The following is a 21,363-nucleotide window of genomic DNA, read 5'->3' as shown; positions in this document are numbered from 1 at the left end:
AGTTGTTCATTCAGCCTTATTCCCAATTTTTTGAATAAGATTATTACCACTTTAGCTACCTGTTCACATTTAGTCTGTTAGAAAAGCAAGGCCGTATTCCCTATCTAGGGTAAGGTTCCTGCAGAGATAGTTCACACACACACACACACACACACACACACACACACAGAGACAGACAGACAGACACACACACACACACACACAGAGAGAGAGATTACAGCTATATATATAAGCTATCTTTCCTCCAAAAACTCAAGCTAACAAGTGCAATTCTTTCTCCATGTATATACATTTTCTTCTGATCCTCTGCTTTCATCCTTGCAACCCCCCCTTCTGTAAATTAGGCTGAGAGAAGTCATCCAGGGAATTGAATGATTAAGTAGGGATAAGGCCTATCAAAGCCCCAACACGGCTCAGGAAATACCCCACAAAGAATATTTGCTACAATAAACATTTAAAACCCAGTGAATATTGACATTTACTGCTCTAAGGCTGTATACGCTGAGAGAGAAATGATCCTGACATTTTGCTGGCGAGTGTTGATGCTCTGCAGGGGAACAACACAGATTTGATCATTTACAGCAGAGAAATGCAACCAGCAGGGGTTCAATGTAGCTTTAGAAGCCTTCTAAAGGTAATCAATTCAGGACTGTTACCATCCCCTTTAGTAACCAAGATGATAAGAAAGCAAGAAAAAAAAGCAGGGGGGAGGGGGGGAGAGAGGTGGAGAGAGAGATAAAAATATTGACAGGATCCATCTTTCACAGACTACCCAGCCCATCATCATCACCACAACCTTAATTAGATTACACCCAAGGATAATCCTGCCTTCATCCAATAAAATTTCCACATTCCTGGTTTTTAGGGAAGAGAGATGCAAAACAGGGTCCATATCTCAAAATCTTCTTAAGTCTCACTGGTAAACATCAAGTATCGCCAAGCTTTTTGACATTCCACTGGAACTTGGTAGCCATCTAAATATACACTAAGCATTTTTCACAATGGGCAAACTCATCGAAGTTTGATAGATAAGTCACTATCCATAGCAATTTCTGTCCTTTGTTTTAAACGAAAGTACATTCCTGTATTTACAAGGAAGTCTGCACATTTATTTATTTATTTATTTTAAAAAATCTGGCCTTCTTATGGACAACACTCCAGCGAATTATTTAAATTCTTTTGCAGATAAATGTCTATTTCTGATTTATTCTGCTTTAGTTGACATGAGTCAAGACATCTTGACCATTGGCAACCCACCTTTGCTCCCTTCTGCCTTTTCATTCATTAGACATAACAGAATAACAGAGTTGGAAGGGACCTTGGAGGTCTTCTAGTCCAACCCCCTGCAGTTTCTAGTCCTTATTAGCACAATAGATTTGAATATGTCGAGACATAAGGACTAGAAACCCCAAAAGCTGAAATTTAATAAATGCTGTGTTGTGTTCCATGCTTATGATAATCATTTGATTACCCACATTGACAAAAGCTATTATATAGAGTCCAGGCAATAATATACTTGAATCAATTATAAACCAATCATGAAAGTCTGAATCAGAAATGATCCTACTGTTGAGTTCAAACAATCCTTCTAACCCGACTATCTCACTTCAAAAGCCTCCGAGGAATAAATAGGAGACTACAGAGTTATCAAGCTTAAATATCTTGGAAGTGCAACAAAATTAAATCAGTATAATAGAATCATAGTTTATGCATTTTATTACATGTCCTGCATATCTTCAAATAAGTTATGCTGAAATCATTTCTGAAAATACCCACATATTATATTTATTTTTATATGTTTATATAAATAGATAAAATATACACACACACACAAACGCATTCTTGAAAAGGAAAATTCTTATCGGTTTATGGATACAATGAGGATTATTTAAATCAGAAGTGGAGGGAGTTTTCTGCATATTGTGTCTTCGCCGGTATCTGTGTAACTTTATATTTTAGGTATTGCACTGTTAGAACATTCTCAGGGGTTTAAAACAAGCAATTAATAATGGGTAACACATATATTAGAAGGGATATATATTATGTAATATATATACTATATATATATATTAGAAGGGATGCGGTGGCTCAGTGGGTTAGGACGCTGAGCTTGTCGATCAGAAGGTCGACAGTTTGGCAGGTCAAATCCCGAGTGCCACATAGCAGAGTGAGCGCCTGATACTCGTCCCAGCTTCTGCCAACCTAGCAGTTCGAAAGCACGTAAAAATGCAAGTAGAAAAATAGGGACCACTACGGTGGGAAGGTAACAGTGTTCCGTGCGCCTTTGGCGTCTAGTCATGCCGGCCACATGACCACGGAGACGTCCTCGGACAAGCGCTGGCTCTTCGGCTTTGAAACGGAGATGAGCACCGGCCCCTAGAGTCGGAAACGACTAGGACGCATATGCGGGGGAAACTTTACCTTTACCTTTTTTAACACATATATTGCATTCTATATGAAAGCTTGTATATTGGGGAGGTAGATTTCTCCTTATTCCTTCATTCTTGAATAGCACTTCCTTTTAAAACTACCCCTAAAAAGGCTATGTTGGATTTCATCTGGAACAAAAGAGACCCTGAATCTATCAAAAGATATCTATGCCTATTAGAGAGCAGATGTTACAAGAGCACCAGTCCCCCATTTAAAGGACAGGATCACTCTGGAAAGCCCATTGAACTATGAATTCAGCGTGGAGATATAAAAACTGAATTGTGGCAAGTGGCCTCCATAATCTTTATCCTTTGCTAATATTGGTTCCGGTCTGAAATGATAGTGGGAGGAATATTTATTTGTTTATTCTTTATTTATTACTGTTATTTCAATAGCTAGGCCCCAAGCAGCCCACAAATAAATTGAGGATTTAATACCATGTCAAACAGCCCTTCCCAACGCTGCGTTTGACAGATAGGTTGGGTCTTCACACTCCGTAGAATTTCCTAATACATCTCTACAGCCTTAGGTGGGTAAAGGCTGAGATAAAATACTAAAAATTATAAGGCCATTGGGGGGGAGTGGGGGCGGGGAGAGGCCAATTAATATATATTACCGAATAGAAGTATCTTCTGTCAGTGCCCCAAGAATCATAAAAATGATGGCAGTCAAGGCTCCCCCGGAAAAGTCTTCCAGAAATTGAGCAGTTTATTTGAAATACTTCAAGGGGGAGGCTATCCTACGTTCCCTACATGTTTTTTACATGGTAGATCTCTAAACAGTTTCTTCCCCAACTTTCTCTTGGGCGAAAGAACTGCAGAACCCAAAAGGGCCAAGGAAGCTGAGAAATTATTCCAAAGTATGTCTTCAGGTAATCGACATTTTAACTAAGAACTATCATAAAATAAAAAGGGACGCGGTGGCTCAGTGGGTTAGGACGCTGAGCTTGTCGATCAGAAGGTCGGCAGTTTGGCGGGTCGAATCCCGAGTGCCGCGTAGCAGAGTGAGCGCCTGATACTCGTCCCAGCTTCTGCCAACCTAGCAGTTCGAAAGCACGTAAAAATGCAAGTAGAAAAATAGGGACCACTACGGTGGGAAGGTAACAGCGTTCCGTGCGCCTTTGGCGTCTAGTCATGCCGGCCACATGACCACGGAGACGTCCTCGGACAAGCGCTGGCTCTTCGGCTTTGAAACAGAGATGAGCACCGGCCCCTAGAGTCGGAAACGACTAGCACGCATGTGCGGGGAAACCTTTACCTTTACCTTATCATAAAATATAGTGGTTTGCCACATCAACAGCCGCTAAAAAGTCCTGGAGAATTAGAAAGATCTCATTGTTGCAGTTCCTCTCAACAAGGGTCTATTGAGTGACCAAATATTTTTCATCCCCAAAGCAGTTCTACAACAGGAGTGAAATAAATAAAAGATAATCATTTTCGTCCAAGAATGACAGAACTGATTGGCCCAAGGTAGCTTTCTTTGGGAACTGTCACGTAATAGCTTCTTTTCGGAATCGGAGTGCGGAAAGTGAGGCATTTAATGACTTCTTCGACAGCGATGCCACCCTTTCTAGATTTAATGAGTCATAAAAGCAAAGGTTAAGCATGCAAACAATTGGGTGGATTTCAGTGACTTCTTCCTAAAAATTACTCAGTGATCCTGCCCAAGAATATCCAAGATGGTTCCCTTGACAACACTGCAGTGAGTGTAGAGTCAGGTATAAATGTGAGAATCAACATCCTCCAATTTAAAATTAAAGGGATCAGGAGAAGGAGCATGTCTTCTTTACTCCTTAACTTTTAACCACCTACCTACAACATAGTCATCAAAAACTCTCTCAGGAAAATCAGCTCACCTTTCCCCTTGCATAGTATGGGATGTGGATAAGAACTCGTAGGAGGAAATGGAAGAATGTTGTAGAAACCTTCTATTGCCTCATGATCTAAGAATGACCTGGGGTGTTCCACCACCCTCGGCAAGTATGTGCTTCTTGGGAAGCCTAAGTGGAAATTTTGCTTAAATTTCTAAGTTAATATATTTTAGGCAGAACGTTGTTCAGGATCAGGTTATAGGAAGCTGTGTGCTAAAGAAAGTCAAATTTGCTCCGTTAAACTCTTTTGAGGTGGGTTTAAGATGGATGAGGTTAGTCAAAAAAAATAATAATAAAGTCAGGGAATATAGAACTAGAGGTGGGTAGGAGTAAATAACTGCTTAAATAATTAATAAAAATGTTTGAATAAAAATAGTACATGATTTTCTGTTATTTTTATAGTTTTAACCTTTATAGTTTTTCATCTTAAATTATTTCTGATTTTAATGTTAATTTTATCAGTTATATTGCACACCATCCAAATGTTCTCAATGAGGGAGATGAGCAGTTAGGAAAAATAGAGATAGATAGATAGATAGATAGATAGATAGATAGATAGATAGATAGATAGATAGATAGATAGATAGATAGATAGATAGGTAGGTAGGTAGGTAGGTAGGTAGGTAGGTAGGTAGGTAGGTAAGTAGGTAGGTAGGTAGGTAGGTAGGTAGGTAGGTAGGTAGGCAGGCAGGCAGGCAGGCAGGCAGGCAGGCAGGCAGGCAGGCAGGCAGGCAGATCTTGCCATACGATAGATGATAGATAGATAGATAGATAGATAGATAGATAGATAGATAGATAGATAGATAGATAGATAGATAGATAGATAGATAGATAGATGATGATAGATAGATAGATAGATAGATAGATAGATAGTAGATAGATAGATAGATAGATAGATAGATAGATAGATAGATAGATAGATAGATAGATAGATAGATAGATAGATAGATAGGTAGGTAGGTAGGTAGGTAGGTAGGCAGGCAGGCAGGCAGGCAGGCAGGCAGGCAGGCAGGCAGGCAGGCAGATAGATCTTGCCATACGATAGATAGATAGATAGATAGATAGATAGATAGATAGATAGATAGATAGATAGATAGATAGATAGATAGATAGATAGATAGATAGATGATAGATAGGTGGATAGATAGATGGATAGGCAGGCAGGCAGGCAGGCAGGCAAGACAGATACCAACATGCAAAGCAGAAGAGAACAAGGCAGAAACTAGAAATAAGATTGCATGAAGCCACACAACAGAGATAGTGCTGATGTCCAGGCAATATGCCAAAGCCGTAACCAAAAATTAGACAAGCTAGTTAATTAAAGCTCAAGCAGTTTGCCCGTTGACTCGTCGGCAAGCGTGAGTAGTTCACAAGCTCAAGGAAAATCTTTGTAAGTTTAGCCAAGCCCTGAATAGATTGGCCAGGCAGCGCGGTCTTGACGATAGGTGAGAGCAACGCAGAATCTCAAAATAAAGTCTACTGAATTTGATCAAGGAACACATCAACACGCAATGCGGGAAGCTTAAAAAAACACTCAAAAGCAATCAAGGGATTTTGAGATTAGGTATTGGTTTTAGGATTTGTGGGAACGCATCCAGTTCAATTAGAACAGGAAATTGTTGCAGGTGTTACCTAAGTATTAGGGTTAGACCTTTCGTGTCTTGCCTAAGATCACAGAGGCTACGGAAGGAGGAATTACAGAATTATAATGTAGAATGAAGCACTGGGATATTTTGATCATTGGATTGTCCAGTAGTTAGCTGATGGCTGAACTACAATGTTGTCGTAAATCAGATTATAGTTAACAGAATGGAATTAAGGTACCTCCATCCTCTTCTTCATTGAGATCTGAAGCTTTCCTGGTACAGAAGCTTGAGAACAATACGCTTAAGCTGTGCTAAGCTCTTCAGAGAGAGAACCAAATTGACGTGTTGCGAGTAGACTTTTTCGATTTAAAAATAAAATAAAATAAACCTGCAGCAATTTCAATTCTGCAGTTGCAGCTCAAGCTATATCGTAGGCTTTCTGTATCAAGGAGAGCAGAGCAAATTAAACATTTTAATTTTCCATGTTAATAGTACTAATTGGATTAACCATGCAAGGAGGAAGTGGGAGAGTACAGGTAATCTAGGCAATTAATGAAATGGTATACAGGGAAGCTAATGAAGAGCTGAGGGTTTTCAGGCTGGCAAGATTTATTTGAGTCTTCCATGCATTAATGCGGGAAGACAAACACTGTCTTGGATTAAGTCAGGATCTGATTGAACTTAAGTCTTTTGTCTTTTTAGTAAGTGGAATTTTCCCTATACACCATGAGACATTCTACATCTGGGTTCTTCAAACTTGGCCCTTTTATGACCGATTAGGAATTAAGAGTTCAGCAACCAATGGAGGACCATATAATGCTGGTCCCTGTACTAAAATAAGGAAAAATATGAACATCAAGGTTCTGTGCTCCCTCTCTCATCTTTCTATGCAACAGCTGTGAAGAGTTATTTGTTTATCTTTCCATTTTATATGAGCCACAATTCATCGTCCACATTCCAAAATAATTGATCTGAACTATGGTTTCTTTGAGACAAGGCGATTGCATACTATATTTTGTGAAGATAGATTAATCAACAAGCCATAGTTAACAGTAACCATAGCTTAGTTTGGATTTTCATCAGAACTAGAGGTAGTTCTAAACTTCTCACTGAGAGGTGTCAGTGATAATAGAACTACTTCTATTCTGATGAAAATCCAAACTTAAGTTACAGTTACTGTTAACTATGGCTTGTTCATTAATAGACAGACAGACAGACAGACAGACAGAGATACATATAACACAAAAAGAAAATTAACTACCAGGTTTGTGTTCGTTGAGATCACAAGGTGTAGCTGCTTTTTGTCTAAATTTTCAATAATAGGCCTGTAGTGGCTTCAGGTAGGAAGCTCCCCATCAAAGAGATTTCACAGCTGGTATTCAACATTTTTAAAAAATGGATGTTAATCATGCCATCAGAGTTACTTCTGATTTGGCTATCATTATTTACCAGCCTCTTAACAGAGATGCTGGCCTTTACAAAGTTACACATTCCTAAGTACACAGCGTGAAATAATAGTTTTCAGGTATTATCGTTCTCGTCTATTGCTGAAGATAACACGGAATCTAAGTTAAGATAGCATTTCAATTGAGATAACAATTGAATAGATAACAGTGAAATAGATGCGTTCTTAAATCTGTTCGCTGACAGTCCCTGTACATTTTTTTTCTGATCTGGTCTGTAAGAGGAAATTGCCTTGAGAAACCTTCTCCCTGTCAATCACTTATCTGGATTGGAAGGTTAGGAGGCAGTTTTACAGGAGGAAAAAAGTATGGAAACTAGGGGGGAAAACCCACCCCACCCCTAACTAAAATTTCTGATGTTTGAGAAGCATGTTTGATGCAGGATTAGCTTCATAACTCTGGCTGCCGAGAAGTCCAGATAGAAAAGTCTCACAACATTTAGGTACTTCCCATTTGGCAAATTATTTTCATTTCCAGTTTTCATTTCCAGACTGTCTTTTTGAGTTTACAAAGCAAAGCTCCAGCTGTGATGTTTTGTAATTATACTGTATGCATCACAAACCTGAGCGGTGCGGCAGCCTAGAGGTGAAGACGCTCTCCTCCCAGTTGGAAGATTGAGAGTTCAATCCTAAGCAGTGACAGATGTTTCTCTATCAGGGCACAAAGAGAAAATATCTGCTGTGAACTTTGCAAAGGCATCAGGAAGGGCATGTGGCCAGTCAATGCTCAGCTCCATTCAGTTGCCCCAATTCCACCCCGAATGAAGGGATTACAGGGTCGTAAAAGGAAATATATACATACACACACACATATATATACTGTCCATCAATGAGTGTTCTCTGGGCAGAAGTGTTAAAATTGCCATTGTTTCTCTCAATGTTTAATAACAGCAGTCCCACTTGGACTCCACTTTTATCACTGAACCATCCAATTTTTTTAACCACCACCAGATTAATCAAACCTTAATATTATGCAGGCTTCAAACTCATTTGGAAGAAATCCTTTGGATCTTACATGAATACAGTTGCTTCTCTGCAGTTCATGTTAAGCAATCTCAACTTTTTTTCCAGATTGCATCAGTCTGGAGGGGGCAGGGGGGGGCAGACTGAATGGCTGAAAGCCATTGCATTATTTTTCAGACTGAATATAAAACTCTGGGTGGGGGAAATGTTGTGCTGCATGAGTAAATAGCTCCCAAGGCATTGGCAGGGATAGAGATTCGATCAATATCACAGCTGTAATCATGCCTTGGACCAAAAGGGCAGAACATCAAATACGTCACCATCTTGATATTTTTTTTACATTCTTTCCCCATAATGCCCTGAGGGAGGTGTTCAATTCATCACAGCGCCAAAACATTTCCTCAAAATCATTTTCAGAATTCTGGGTTAGGTAGCTCTTAATAACAACACAGAAATTAGAAGCAAAGATCTAAATCCTGTTGTTTGCCTCTACACATCCAACTAGTTCTTGATCACCCACATTACTTAGCTCCTGTATATTTTTCTTCCACCTCTTTCTATTCCTAAGCCTTAGTTTCTTGCCAAATCTAAAACACTCTACATCAGGGCTTTTCAACCTTTTCACCCATTGTACCACTTTTAGGATATGGCAACATCCGAGTACCACCAGTCGCCTAGCAAGGTGTCAAAAACGTGATGACCAAAAAAAAAAACAGTGAAAAAAGTGATGAAGTACAGGTAGTCCTCGACTTACAACAGTTCACTTAGTGACTGTTTGAAGTTACAATGGCACTGAAAAAAGTGCCCCCCAAGCCACAGCCGAGCAAGACACCTGCCTGCCCGCCCGGCGGCGCTCTTCCTCCTGTCCGAGGTTTTCCTTGATGTGAGCATTTCTGTTGAGGATTGGCAGCGGGGGTGGGGTGGGGGGGTGTTTGGTTTTTATTCCCCCCGTCTGCTGGCTGGTTGCAGCAGGTTTTGGTCACTTCACATGACCCTGGAACACTGTAACCATCATAAATATGAATCAGTTGCCAAGCATCTGAATGCAAATCACAAGACCCTGGAGATGTTGCAACATTCCAGCTGATCGGCGCTTCTTCTGGGCTCCGCAAAAGCGCCGGCATCAGCGCCAAGCTCCAGCTGGAGCCTGGCGCTGATCCTGGCACTTCCGCTGAGCCCTGACAGCCCTGCATCTCCAGCTGTCTCTCTCTCAGGCTTGTGTGGTGCTGCCACCGGTTCAACTCATTCCCCTCCCCCGCTACCACTTTTCTAGGATGGTCACGTACCACCTGCCAGGTGCCAATGTACCACAGGTGGTACCCGTACCACTGGTTGAAAAGCCCTGCTTTACATCAGGGGTCTTCAAACTTGGCCCTTTTATGCAGGGCTTTTTTTGTCATAGAACGCTCAGAATGGAGTTCCGGCACCTTTTTTGGATGCAACCTTGTAGGGTACGCAGGGAGGGTTGTATGACATGTGTGAGTTCCGGCACCTTTTTCTTTTACAAAAAAAGCACTGCTTTTATGACTTGTGGACTTCAGCTCCCAGAATTCCTCAGCCAGAGTTGAAGTCCACAAGTCATAAAAGGGCCATGTTTGAAGAGCCCTGCTCTACATAGTCAAACCTGAGAGGTTTTTGGTGCTCTTCTGAGCTTGGTTATTTTCTTGCAGACCTTTCATTACCAAACTAGGTAACATCATCTTTGCTCATGTTGCTATCTAGTCTGGTAACTAAAAAGACTGCAAGAAAACAATCAAGATCAGAGAGTATCAAGGACCTCTTATTTCAGTCCTGAGCTACAAATATTCTCCTTTATCTATCAACAATCTTGTTTTTACACCGAGAATATCAGAACAGCTTATTGGAATTGTCCAAGATCTGCATAACAAGGCTGAGCAAGCTTCAAAATGTTTCAGAAATTTTTCTGAACTTTAATGGGGACAGTATCTTATAACAGAATCTGCCTACTTTAGTGAATTTAAAGTCCAAAGTACTACTGCTAACAACACCACCACCAACAACAACAACAATAATGTTGGAAGGGACCTTGGAGGTCATCTAGTCCAACCAAATGATTCTTCTGAATCATTTCGAAACTCAACTATTTAGTCCTACAGTGACCAGCTAAGAAATCCAGAGTGATCTGCTACTCATGTTTCTCAAAACATAGCCTTTCCTACTGGAATTCAATTGTACAATTGCAAGGTTTTCTCTGTCCTACGTATTGTCCCAGGTTTCATGAGGCTGCTGAAAGATGGCAATAATTAGGTTTAACTTAATAGTTACAGATAGATAGATGCTTCATTCATTCATTCTTGTGAGATCTGCTAATCCTAGCATCTCTTGGCACTGTGTTGAAACTGTGGTAAATGCATAAAATGTTCTTTATTGATTCATTCTGCACACTGCTCGCAGCTTTATGCCCATGTTGAGTGATGGCCAAATTGCAGTGCGCAATTAATTCCCCCTTAAGAACTTCAAGGGAAAAAGTACAGAAGAGTAGATTTTCAACGGGGGAATAACAGACCCATTTCAAGTTCTCCTCTTCCCTTCCTATGAAGTTTATTTAGACATACCTGTAATATTTCCTCACCTTAATCCATCTTCGTGGTTGCTGTTATTGATGCTAGATTATGGACACAAGTACGTATCAACATATTCCTAAAATAGATTAATATGTACAGGTAGTCCTTGACGTACGACCACACTTGACCCCAAACTTTATGTTGCTAAGTGAGACAGTTGTTAAGGGAATTTTGCCCCATTTTACGACCTTTCTTGCACAGTTGTTAAGTGAATCACTGCAGCTGTTAAATTAGTAACACAGTTGTTACTATTGTTACTATCCCTATTGACTTTGTTGTCAGAAAGTCGCAAAAAGGGATCGCGTCATCCCGGGACACTGCAACAGTCGTAAATATGAGTCCATTGCCAAGCCTCTGAATTTTGATCGTGTCATGTTATGCTGCAACAGTTCTAGGTGTGAAAAATGATCGTAATTCACTTTTTTCAGTGCCGTTGTAAGTTCGAACGGTCATTGAATGAACTGTTGTAAGTCGAGGACTCCCTGTATATGGAAGCCGTATACCTTTTAACCTGGAAAATCTGCTGAGAGTAGATCCCTTCATCACAGAATGAAAGTAATTTCTGCCATATGCCCTTCTGTCCATTTATGGATACTGTGTAGGAAATTATTAGCACATGGGCCCAAACTGCACATGTCTTCCATATGGCTATCGGTGCATAAATCCTGACCCTTAGACATATTGTGATCTGGATATCAATCGTTAATTATTCCCTTGACATCAGCTGAAATTAATTAGCTTCCTTATCTGCTAAATTATATCCACATTTGGAATTTCTCTGCTGAAAGCTTTTTCTGGGGAAAATGCTAATTGTAACCACATGACCCCATTTCACTCTCTCTCTCTGTCTCTCTCATACACAGACACTAACACACACACATACACACTGTTTCTGCTTTCAAACATGCCACTTGTTCCATATATGTATGCAATATCCCATATTAATTATTCCTGTATTGCCTACATCAATGTTTCTCAACCTTAGCAACTTTAAGATGGGGGGAATTCTGGGAGTTGAGGTCCCATCCTAAAGTTGATACGGTTGAGAAACACTGGCCTACAACATTTGGAGCAGGAAGTTTTAGTTGTCCTTCAGAAAGTTTCAAAGTGGGGTTATAGATGCCCTCGGGGGGAGAGAGGAAGCCAGATGCCAAGAAACCAGCAGCTGTCCATCTGAATGGGATTAGTGAAGATGGGATGGCAAGAGCAAAAGAGGGTGACAGGTACCAATAACCCCCAAGCATTTATTTGTGCAAGATGAGAATGTCCAGCTTAACGCAGATATGAGAATGAACTATTGGTAACCCTTGTTTCTCTGCTTTATAATGAGTAATGTTTTAAAGAGAGATTTTATGTTGAGACTGATGGTAAATTTGGACCTCTTTAATTTTAGTGCACAGCTTCAATATGGAATCTAGCCGAGGTACTGTAGCCCATTTACCATTTTACTCATGCACCTATTTGTCTAGCATAAATTATATAAAGTTGTTGTTCTGCTTTGAGTAATGTTTAAATGTGTCGAATTTGATGACAGGAGGAACCTGTCAGGTGTCTTGCATTATTCAGTCATCAACAGCACCACCGGGGCTGTTGGGAACACGTGAGCCATCAGCCTCTCTTGGTAAACAATTTGGGTTTTCAAAATTGATAATAGTGCCAAGTCACAACATGAAGTTTTGTAAGTGTGTTGATTTCTCTGTGAAATATGACAAAGCTCTAGTTGACGCAAAATGCGCTGATAGAGGTTTAATGAGCTAATGGGGTATGAATTTGAGTTTAGGCAGACCCAGTTACTTTCTCCGTCTGAGGCAGATAGGAAGAACAAATTGCCTTTACAAATTAGCAGCCAGTCTCAAAAAAATCTCCTGCTTTTTACTATCAATTTTTAAATAGAAAATCCCTCCTCTGAATTTATTTTAATTCAAAGGTCACATGCAGAATATTAAAGAGAGAGAGAGAGAGAGACCAAATAAAACAACTTGACATATACCCTAGAACAGGGGTCTTCAAACTTGGCCCTTTTATGACTTGTGGACTTCAACTCCCAGAATTCCTCAGCCAGCATGTCTGGCTGAGGAATTCTGGGAATTGTAGTCCACAAGTCATAAAAGGGCCAAGTTTGAAGACCCCTGCCCTAGAACACTGGTTCTCAACCTTTTCTTCACCATGAAACCCCTTTAAATACCTTTTGTGGCCACAGATCATGGCCACAGACCCCGAAGACTTAACTCAAGAATTAAATCGTAACATTTCTTCAAGCTTTGAGGAACCCCCAGGACAAGGTTGCGCGTGCACACACCCCAGGATCGGTGGAGAACCACTGCCCTAGAACTTAAAATGCAAGTTAAAGTAGACACCAACCTTTACCAAAAATTGGTCCCCTTAAATCATGCTAAGCAGCAAGCCATGTGTGAGGTACATAACAGTTTGTGTTAACTGTGCATTGATTGGAGATAATAAACATAAAATTCAACCTTCTTGCTTAACAAACATCTTCCAAAAGGGCACGATCAGTGTCCTACAGATATCTTCATAGTATGGCTAACATAGGATGTCTCATTTACTGCCCGACACTCCTTTCTGCAGTTTAGCTTTAAGAATGCGCTCCGCCATACCAGTTTTTCTCAATCCAACTTTTTCCCACTGGGTAGCTTTAGACAAATGCTATCCTTGCTGCTGACAGAAATGGAGCACCCCTTAATCAGAATGAGAAATCTAAATTGAAATGGCATTGCCAACCCTGAATGAGGAATAACCTAATCAAGAAATGATGAGGTAAAGATTAGACTCATCAGGCAAAATTTTGGAGCACAAGGCTGAAATAGTTGAGCCTTGTTCTCAATCCGCGTTAGTTTTTTCTTCAAGCTTGACAACTTTTAAGACGTGTGGACTTCAGCTCCCAGAATTCCCCTGCCGTCCTGGGGCAGCGGGGGAATTCTGGGAGTTGAAATCTGCACATCTTAAAAATTGCCAAGATTGAGATACATCACCCTGTACCAACAATAATCCTGCTTATTGCTAAATAAATACACACTAAATGATAGTCTTCTGGTTCTGCCCTTCAAATAAGGGGAACATAAGAGGATTCATTCCTCTTTATGGAAGAGAAAGCGTAGCTCTTGAAGCTGATTTGCAAAACATGGTTTGCAAAACACTTCAGCTATTATTGCCTGGACTGCCTCTTTGTTCAATTAAAATCTTATTGAGTTATTATTTTTTTTTAACTTGGTATTCTTACCGAGTATGCATGGACAAAGGCCAAAAGGAAGCAAGTGCTGTTGTCAGTGCTCAAATTGATTTCCCCCAAAATAGCTGGACTGTAAAATGGATTCTTCATTTTGCTCACTGATCCCAGGGGCAGTGATACCAATTTAAACAAAAAAAAAAGAAAGAAAGGGGGGAAAAAATCCCACCCTGAGCTTGCTTTAAATTTTTTCCTCAGTTCTGTAATGGTACCGTGCTTTAATCTCTCTACATTCAACTCGCTTCATTGAGAAGCCTTTTAAAATTGTAACAGTCGCCATCGTCATCGGTTTTTGAAGGAAATTGAAGGAAGTGTGCTGTGGTTTCATTTCTTAATTTTAGTTCGGAGGCCCGGATTTCAAAACTAGGCCAGGGGTCTTCAAACTCGGCCCTTTTATGACTCATGGACTTCAACTCCCAGAATTCCTCACCCAGCATGCCTGGCTGAGGAATTCTGGGAGTTGAAGTCCATGAGTCATAAAAAGGCCAAGTTTGAAAACCCCTGTACTAGGCTAAAAGGCTTAGAAATCAAGGTCTTTTCGGCCTGCCAGATTTCTTGAATGAGCAAAGCTTTCACTGTATCACAGGACTGCTACAAAATCAACTTGAATTTGCAGTATTTCTTACAAGGCACCCTGGGAAATGTCCATTTCAAAGGGTATTTATTTTAATTTTATTTTTATTTTTCTTTAAAAAAAAGAAATATTAAAACTGTTATTAAACCTCACCAAATTTGGTATAAATGGTACAAACTCACTCGCTTTCCATCAAACTCTGTCAGACAAAGTAAGAAGTTCTCTTATGTTTTTAGGTCAAATACCCAGCAAATTCCTGTTCATTGACCATGCTGATTGAGGTTGATGAATACAATGCAGATAGAAGGCACTAAATGAGACCTCAGCCACTGCTTTTTTCTAGCATAGTTGAAAACAACAGCAACAACAACAACAATAATAATAGAGTTGGAAGGGACCTTGAAGGTCTTCTAGTCCAGCCCCCTGCTCGAGCAGGAGAACCTATACCATTTCAGACAAACGGCTGTCCAGTCTCTTCTTAAAAACTTCCAGCATTGGAGCATTCACAACTTCTGGAGGCAGGTTGTTCCACCGGTTAATTGTTCTAACTGTCAGGTAGTTTCTCCTTAGTTCAGGGGTAGGCAACCTTGGCTCTTTTATGACTCGTGGACTTCAACTCCCAGAATTCCTGAGCCAGCATGGCTCAGCATGGAAACCTCTCCCTTTCCCCTCAGCATAGCTGGTTCAGGAATTCTGGGAGTTGAAGTCCACGAGTCATAAAAGAGCCAAGGTTGCCTACCCCTGCCTTAGTTAAATGATGTGCTCCTTCAAACACACACCATTGTTCTTATAGATACTTGGAAGGTGTTTTAGAGGCCAATATCTTCCTGTTTCTAAAATATTCCATTGTTCAAAGCGGTTTGTCCTTCTGCAGCCTGCACTGGTATATTTTGGCCTAGCAAATCCCATTTCCAACTCTCAAACTGAGGAAGACCACCAGTACAGGTAGTCCTCGACTTACAACCACAAGTGAGCCCAAATTTTCTGCTGTTGGGTGAGACACTTGTCAAGTGAGCTTTGACCCATTTTGCGACCTTTCTTGCCACAGCTGTTAAGTGAATCGCTGCAGTTGTTAAGTTAGCAACAAGGCTGTTAAGTGAATCTGGCTTCCCCCATTGACTTTGCTTGCCAGAAGGTCGCAAAAGGGGACCGTAGATAATGAGTCAGTTGCTAGGCATCTGAATTTCGATCCTGTGACCATGGGGAGTACTGCTATGGTGTGGGGAAAATGGTCATAAATCACTTTTTTCAGAGCCGTTGTAACTTCAAGCAGTCACTAAACAAACTGCTGTAAGTCAAGGACTGCCTGTATCGGCAGATTCCACCTCTCATGCTTCCTTAAACTGCCCATCTCTGGAAATGACATAATAAAAGCAAAATAACAAACACCAAATTAAACCCGCCAGAGTTAGTACCAGAAATCAATGCACGTTCACTTTTGTATCCTCCCACCAAGCCAATCCATGGGAAAAGATTGATGTGGGTTGGGCTCACATCAGTCTTCCCTCCTACACAAATAGGGTGCCGGTGGAGAATCAGTTGTGAAAGTGATGCTTAGCCTAAAGAAGAATAAAAGACATCTTGACTAAACTTAAACCCTCTTGATAACATGGGCAGGTCCGTGTAATTTTCCTTGGCTACAATTCAGAATTGCTTTGCCATTCTTACTAAGAGATCACCCCGTCTAGCCTACAATCTTGATACTCCCTTGAGGGGGGGGGAAATAGTCTCTTCTTTAAACTACTAACTAGATACACCTCTGCTTTGCTTTTTTTTTTTTTTTTTTTGAGATCAGCCCAAGTCAGCTAAGAGCTGCAATTGGTAGAGAATCCTCGCGGTGATTATTGGATTGTAGAGAAGATCTAATTTAGCATATGCTCTGCAGATAAAAGGCAAGCTTTATGACCACGCACACAAATCAATAAGTTGCATAGATGCATAAAATGTTGACGTGAGACTATTTCCGCAGAAGCTCCTAAAGTTTTCTGTCAAAAAGAGATGAGTAAATATTCTCCTAGTGAGATCCTAAAATGAGGGAGGTGGTCATCCATTGGCAGAAGACACCAATGGATGGAATGACCACAATAGTTAACTGGTGCCCAAAGATGCCACGGCCCCAAGGAAAGGTGGTTTTTACAATGTTGTCTCCATGAAAGGATGACATTGATCTGGTCTCCTCTCCAGGCTACCAGATAATGATCTTCTCATAGAGCTTTAGGAGTTCTAAATATAAAGTGTCTGGCGTCAGGACTGCCCAAGCTTCTCCTGTCAAACTGTTCCAATGTCACCTTGATTTAAAATAAGGAGTACGTTAAGTCACCAACCACGCCTTCTCTCCTAAATTTTGCCCTTTCCCACGACCTCAATCTAAAATCTGGACATAGGAAGAGTCTGCAGAACCTTAAAGAAGACTTTGTCTTCTTCCTAATTGGTGTCTTGTTGATTTAGGTGGAGAAAACAGGTCTCTTTGCCTAAACATAAACATTGAAGGCAGAACCAGAAGCATAAACCTGAACATAGGAATCAGAATAAATCATCATTAAAGACCCTGAATCATGAATCTTTGGGTTTCAAATAGCGGCACCCAGAGAGGAGGGAGGGGGAGCCAATCTTCAAGATGGTGGGTGTCATTGCAGGGCTTGAATTGCATCACCAACCTACCACTTTCCAGCCTTGGTAAAATTCTTTAAGTCATGTAGACTTCAATTCCCAGAATTCTTGGAGTTGAAATCCATGGGTCTTAAAGTTGCCAAGGTTGGAAAACCCTGATTTAAAAGGTTTTAACCCCCTCTGTGGGAACCCAAGATCTCTAAACCATGGTTGCTTCACAGCTTTGACACATTTTGGTGGAGGAACAAAGCCTTATTCTCACATTATGCAGTGAAACAAAACAAGTCACTCATCTGTTCGGTTAGCTGAGTTTATTCAGAACCCTCTAAAGTCAATTTTAGGGCCCATCAGGGTTGCGGGTTTTCTGATATATAAGCCCAGGTTGACTTCCAGTCTTATTTCTATTGTAGGTATTGCTATGTCACTGACCCAAAAAAAAAAAAGACTTAACTTGGTTTAATTCAATCACTAATGGCGTGGTTGCTAATGAAGCAAAGTGGAAATTTGACTGTGATTTTTAAATAAACAACTTTGAATGCTTAGACGTAAGATATGAGGATCTTTGAGAGGGACCCTGTTCAACGGAAATTAAAATCTAAGCAGTCTTGCCTATTTCCTGTCCTGTCCTTTAGAGCAGCGTTTCTCAATTCTGGCAACTTTTAAGACGAGTGGACTTTTGACTTCCAGAATTCCCCAACCGGCCTGCTGGCTGGGGAATTCTGGGAGTTGAAGTCCACCTGTCTTAAAAGATCGAAGAAACTGCTGCTTCTGAAGGAGGAGGAAAATAGCCATCTTGTCATTTTCCCACTGAGTCTCAGCCTTCCCTCTCCCTCCCTCCCCTCCCCCGATTTTCCTTTCCTTCTCCCTCCCGATGATCAACTCAGCTCTGCTGAAGCAAATCAACTAGGGAATTGGGTTATTTTTTGGTTTTTTTGTGTTTTTTTTTGTTTTCACTTTTTTATTTTATTTTTTTGTGTTTTCTTTTCTTTTCTTTTCTTTTTTTTTTAATTTATGTACTACAGAGAACAGTGTCGTCTTGTGGCCGTTCTCGTAGACTGTGTTGGTTTAACAAGCGTCCAACCCTTTTTGTCTTTGTTGTTCTTTTTTCTTTTTCTTTTCTTTTTTTCTTTCTTTTTTTTGTTTTTTCTTTCTTTCTTCTTTTTTTTCTTTCTTTTTTTGTCTTTCCTGCTCCCTGCCCCCTGTTCCCACAGGCTGTGCGTTTGTCACGTTTTCGACAAGGGCAATGGCACAGAATGCAATCAAAGCTATGCACCAGTCCCAGACTATGGAGGTACTGTATCATATGCCCTTTCGTTGTTTCCTTTGTGCATATGGCTGAGAATGTAAAGCCGTGTTCTCTCGGAGAAGATCAGATGTATGACAGTCCTAGGCAAACCTTCCACGTTCACAGCCCCATTTTCCCCATACTTCCCACCCACCCCCCACCCCAACTCGTTTATTTCTGGGACATTTGCTTCTCTTAACTATCGGAGAACAGATCACTCGGATGTTGTGCCCTCCTTTCAGTGGCATTCAGATTTTTTCTTTAAAAAAAAAATAAGTTTGTTAACATGTCATTTTGCTGTCTGGCATTTAGGATGCTGTTTTTATCCGAGGGAAAAAAAAATTGGGGAAAAAAAACCAACCCCCTAATAATAAAGCTGGCCTCTGTGAGGCTGCCAAGCCTAAACTCGAATTGGCCAAGGACACCCAAAAAGGCATATATATATATATTTTCTTTTCCAACTGTTTAGAAGTATCCCTTTATTCCAAGGGGCTAGTAAATATTCTTATGAGCCCCCCCCCCCATGAAATGGATTTCTAGCGACAGCAAACTTCGATTCCATCTTTGACTTGACAGGTATTCAAATTTTAAATTATGCCTGCATTTTCAAATTTTTTTAAAAAAAGTCCTGCTGCCTCCAGCCCAGTCCATGATTTTTGCCATGGTTTTTCAGAATTTTGCACACACGCACACACACACACACACACACACACACACACACACACACACGCACACACAATGCCTCACAAGTTGACTGTGCCTTATTCTGGATCTTCTGAATTAATCATTTAAGACAGCATGTTCTATTGTATTCTGTATTGTGTATCTGTGTATTAATTAATTCTTCTTAAGCATTTGGATGTAATGTGCACTTTTTTCTTGCTTTTTTTAATAAAAAAAGACCTCTTGAAATGAGGAACATTCAAATATATATATATATATATATATATATATATATATATATATATATATATATATATATATATATATATATATATATATATATATATATATATATATATATATATATATATATATATATATATATATATATATATATATATATATATATATATATATATATATATATATATATATATATATATATATATATATATATATATATATATATATTGCAAATGCTCTAACCTCCCAAAGCATGCTGGGTACTAAAATTCCAACATTATTTTGTCTGTGTCGTTGAATGGCTTTGTGTGATGAGCAAAGAAAGAAAACTATGAAAATATTTTTAAAAAATGCATGGAAATGTCTTATGTATTCTTGAGAAACACCGATATTGGCATTGCAGTGTCCGTTGTTCTCCAGCCTTCTGTTGAAATTATTTTGATATTTTATAATCAATTTGTCTTTCTTTTCAGTGCTATCCATTTTTTTAGATTGTATTAGATATGATGTTTGCCACAGAAAAGAATCCAAATCACTTGACTAGACGCATGCTTCTGTGTGCAGAATATTATATACTGTATATATATTATATTGTATTATATTATCATATATATATATATATATATATATATATATATATATATATATATATATATATAATCTCCATCCTTTTATGTGGCCTGCTTTTAATATTTCAGCAAGTATATTCTATTATGTTTTGCCTAAAGACAAAAGGATGGATAGAGATAGATGGATGGATGGATGGAAGGAAGGAAGGAAGGAAGGAAGGAAGGAAGATAGATAGATAGATAGATAGATAGATAGATAGATAGATAGATAGATAGATAGATAGATAGATAGGATAGCTAGATGTATATTTCGCATATCTTTGAAAATTTCAGAGGTTTGAAATCAGTGTTTCTTTGGCTAAGTTTTAAATCCTTATGGTAATTTTGGAACAAAAAAACCCTCAAAGAGGATATTAAGGTCTTGGCTTGTGTCCCTAGGAACTGTCCATTTTGGGGAAAAAATATTCCCACGGATCCTGGCTACGCTGGCAAAGTTTGCTGGGACTTGAAACATGCTGCTTCCAAGGCATGGCACCCTCTAGAAGCATATTTATCTTGTAGAAGCGTTGTTAGATTACCCAAGATGCCAAATTGTGTCCAGTACAATTACAGCAATTGAAATGGCTGTTGTGCCATGATACAGAATGGTGGCTCACTAACAAAGAGATAGGGTAACAAAAGACTGGATTAGTTGTTAAAATGATATTAGGGGGGGAATCAACTGTCCACACAGGTCATTTTGTACATTTCAAAATTATTATTATTTTTTCCTACAGGGTAGGCTTATGAGGGATATTCCTATGTTATGTTTTGGCCAGCTTCCCTTGAGTCCTCTCTATTTTGGTATCAACAGGCAGTTCTCCAATCTCATTTTTACAGCAATAGAGGCAATCCAAGATACAGAGCTTGGATGTGTTTTTAATACTGAAAAAAGTTGTTTGGCCCAATCCCCCAGTTAATGAGAAAGTACTGCAGATTTACGTTGTACAGAAGGAGAAATAGAGAGGGCTTTGTCCACCATCTTGTTGAGTTTCTTTCAAAGTTGGCAACTTTTAAGAGGTGTGGACTTCAACTCCCAGAATTCCCCCAGCCACTATGTTGCTAGAATCCTCTTAAGCATGCTGGCTGAGGAATTCTGGGAGTTGGCGTTTACCCACCTTAAAGTTGCCAAGTTTGAAAAATTGCGGCTTTTAATTCAGCCCCCTTGGATAAGGCAATTCCAGACAAAAGCACGCTCTTTTAACCATGTGGCTGCTTTTTTAAAATTACTTTTCTCATC

The 21,363-nt window shown here is 39.8% G+C and overlaps 1 protein-coding gene across 6 annotated transcripts in view; it reads left to right on the top strand.

Moving 5' to 3' along the window:
* Positions 1–21,363, top strand: part of CELF2 (CUGBP Elav-like family member 2) — a 634,914-nt gene that overhangs the window by 538,366 nt on the left and 75,185 nt on the right. For 4 of the 6 annotated variants that reach the window (XM_081330781.1, XM_081330780.1, XM_081330783.1 and 1 more), the window contains one exon: positions 18,536–18,615. In XM_081330781.1, coding sequence (XP_081186907.1) covers positions 18,536–18,615 — 80 coding nt within the window. Of the gene's footprint in view, positions 1–12,289; positions 12,320–18,535; positions 18,616–21,363 lie in introns of all 6 variants that reach the window. The other 2 variants (XM_081330779.1, XM_081330778.1) reach the window with 1 other exon arrangement.

This window comes from Vipera berus (assembly GCF_964194415.1).
Source record: "Vipera berus genome assembly, chromosome: 6".
In the NCBI taxonomy this organism is placed as follows: domain Eukaryota; kingdom Metazoa; phylum Chordata; class Lepidosauria; order Squamata; family Viperidae; genus Vipera; species Vipera berus.
This window is presented reverse-complemented; position numbering and strand designations above follow the sequence as displayed.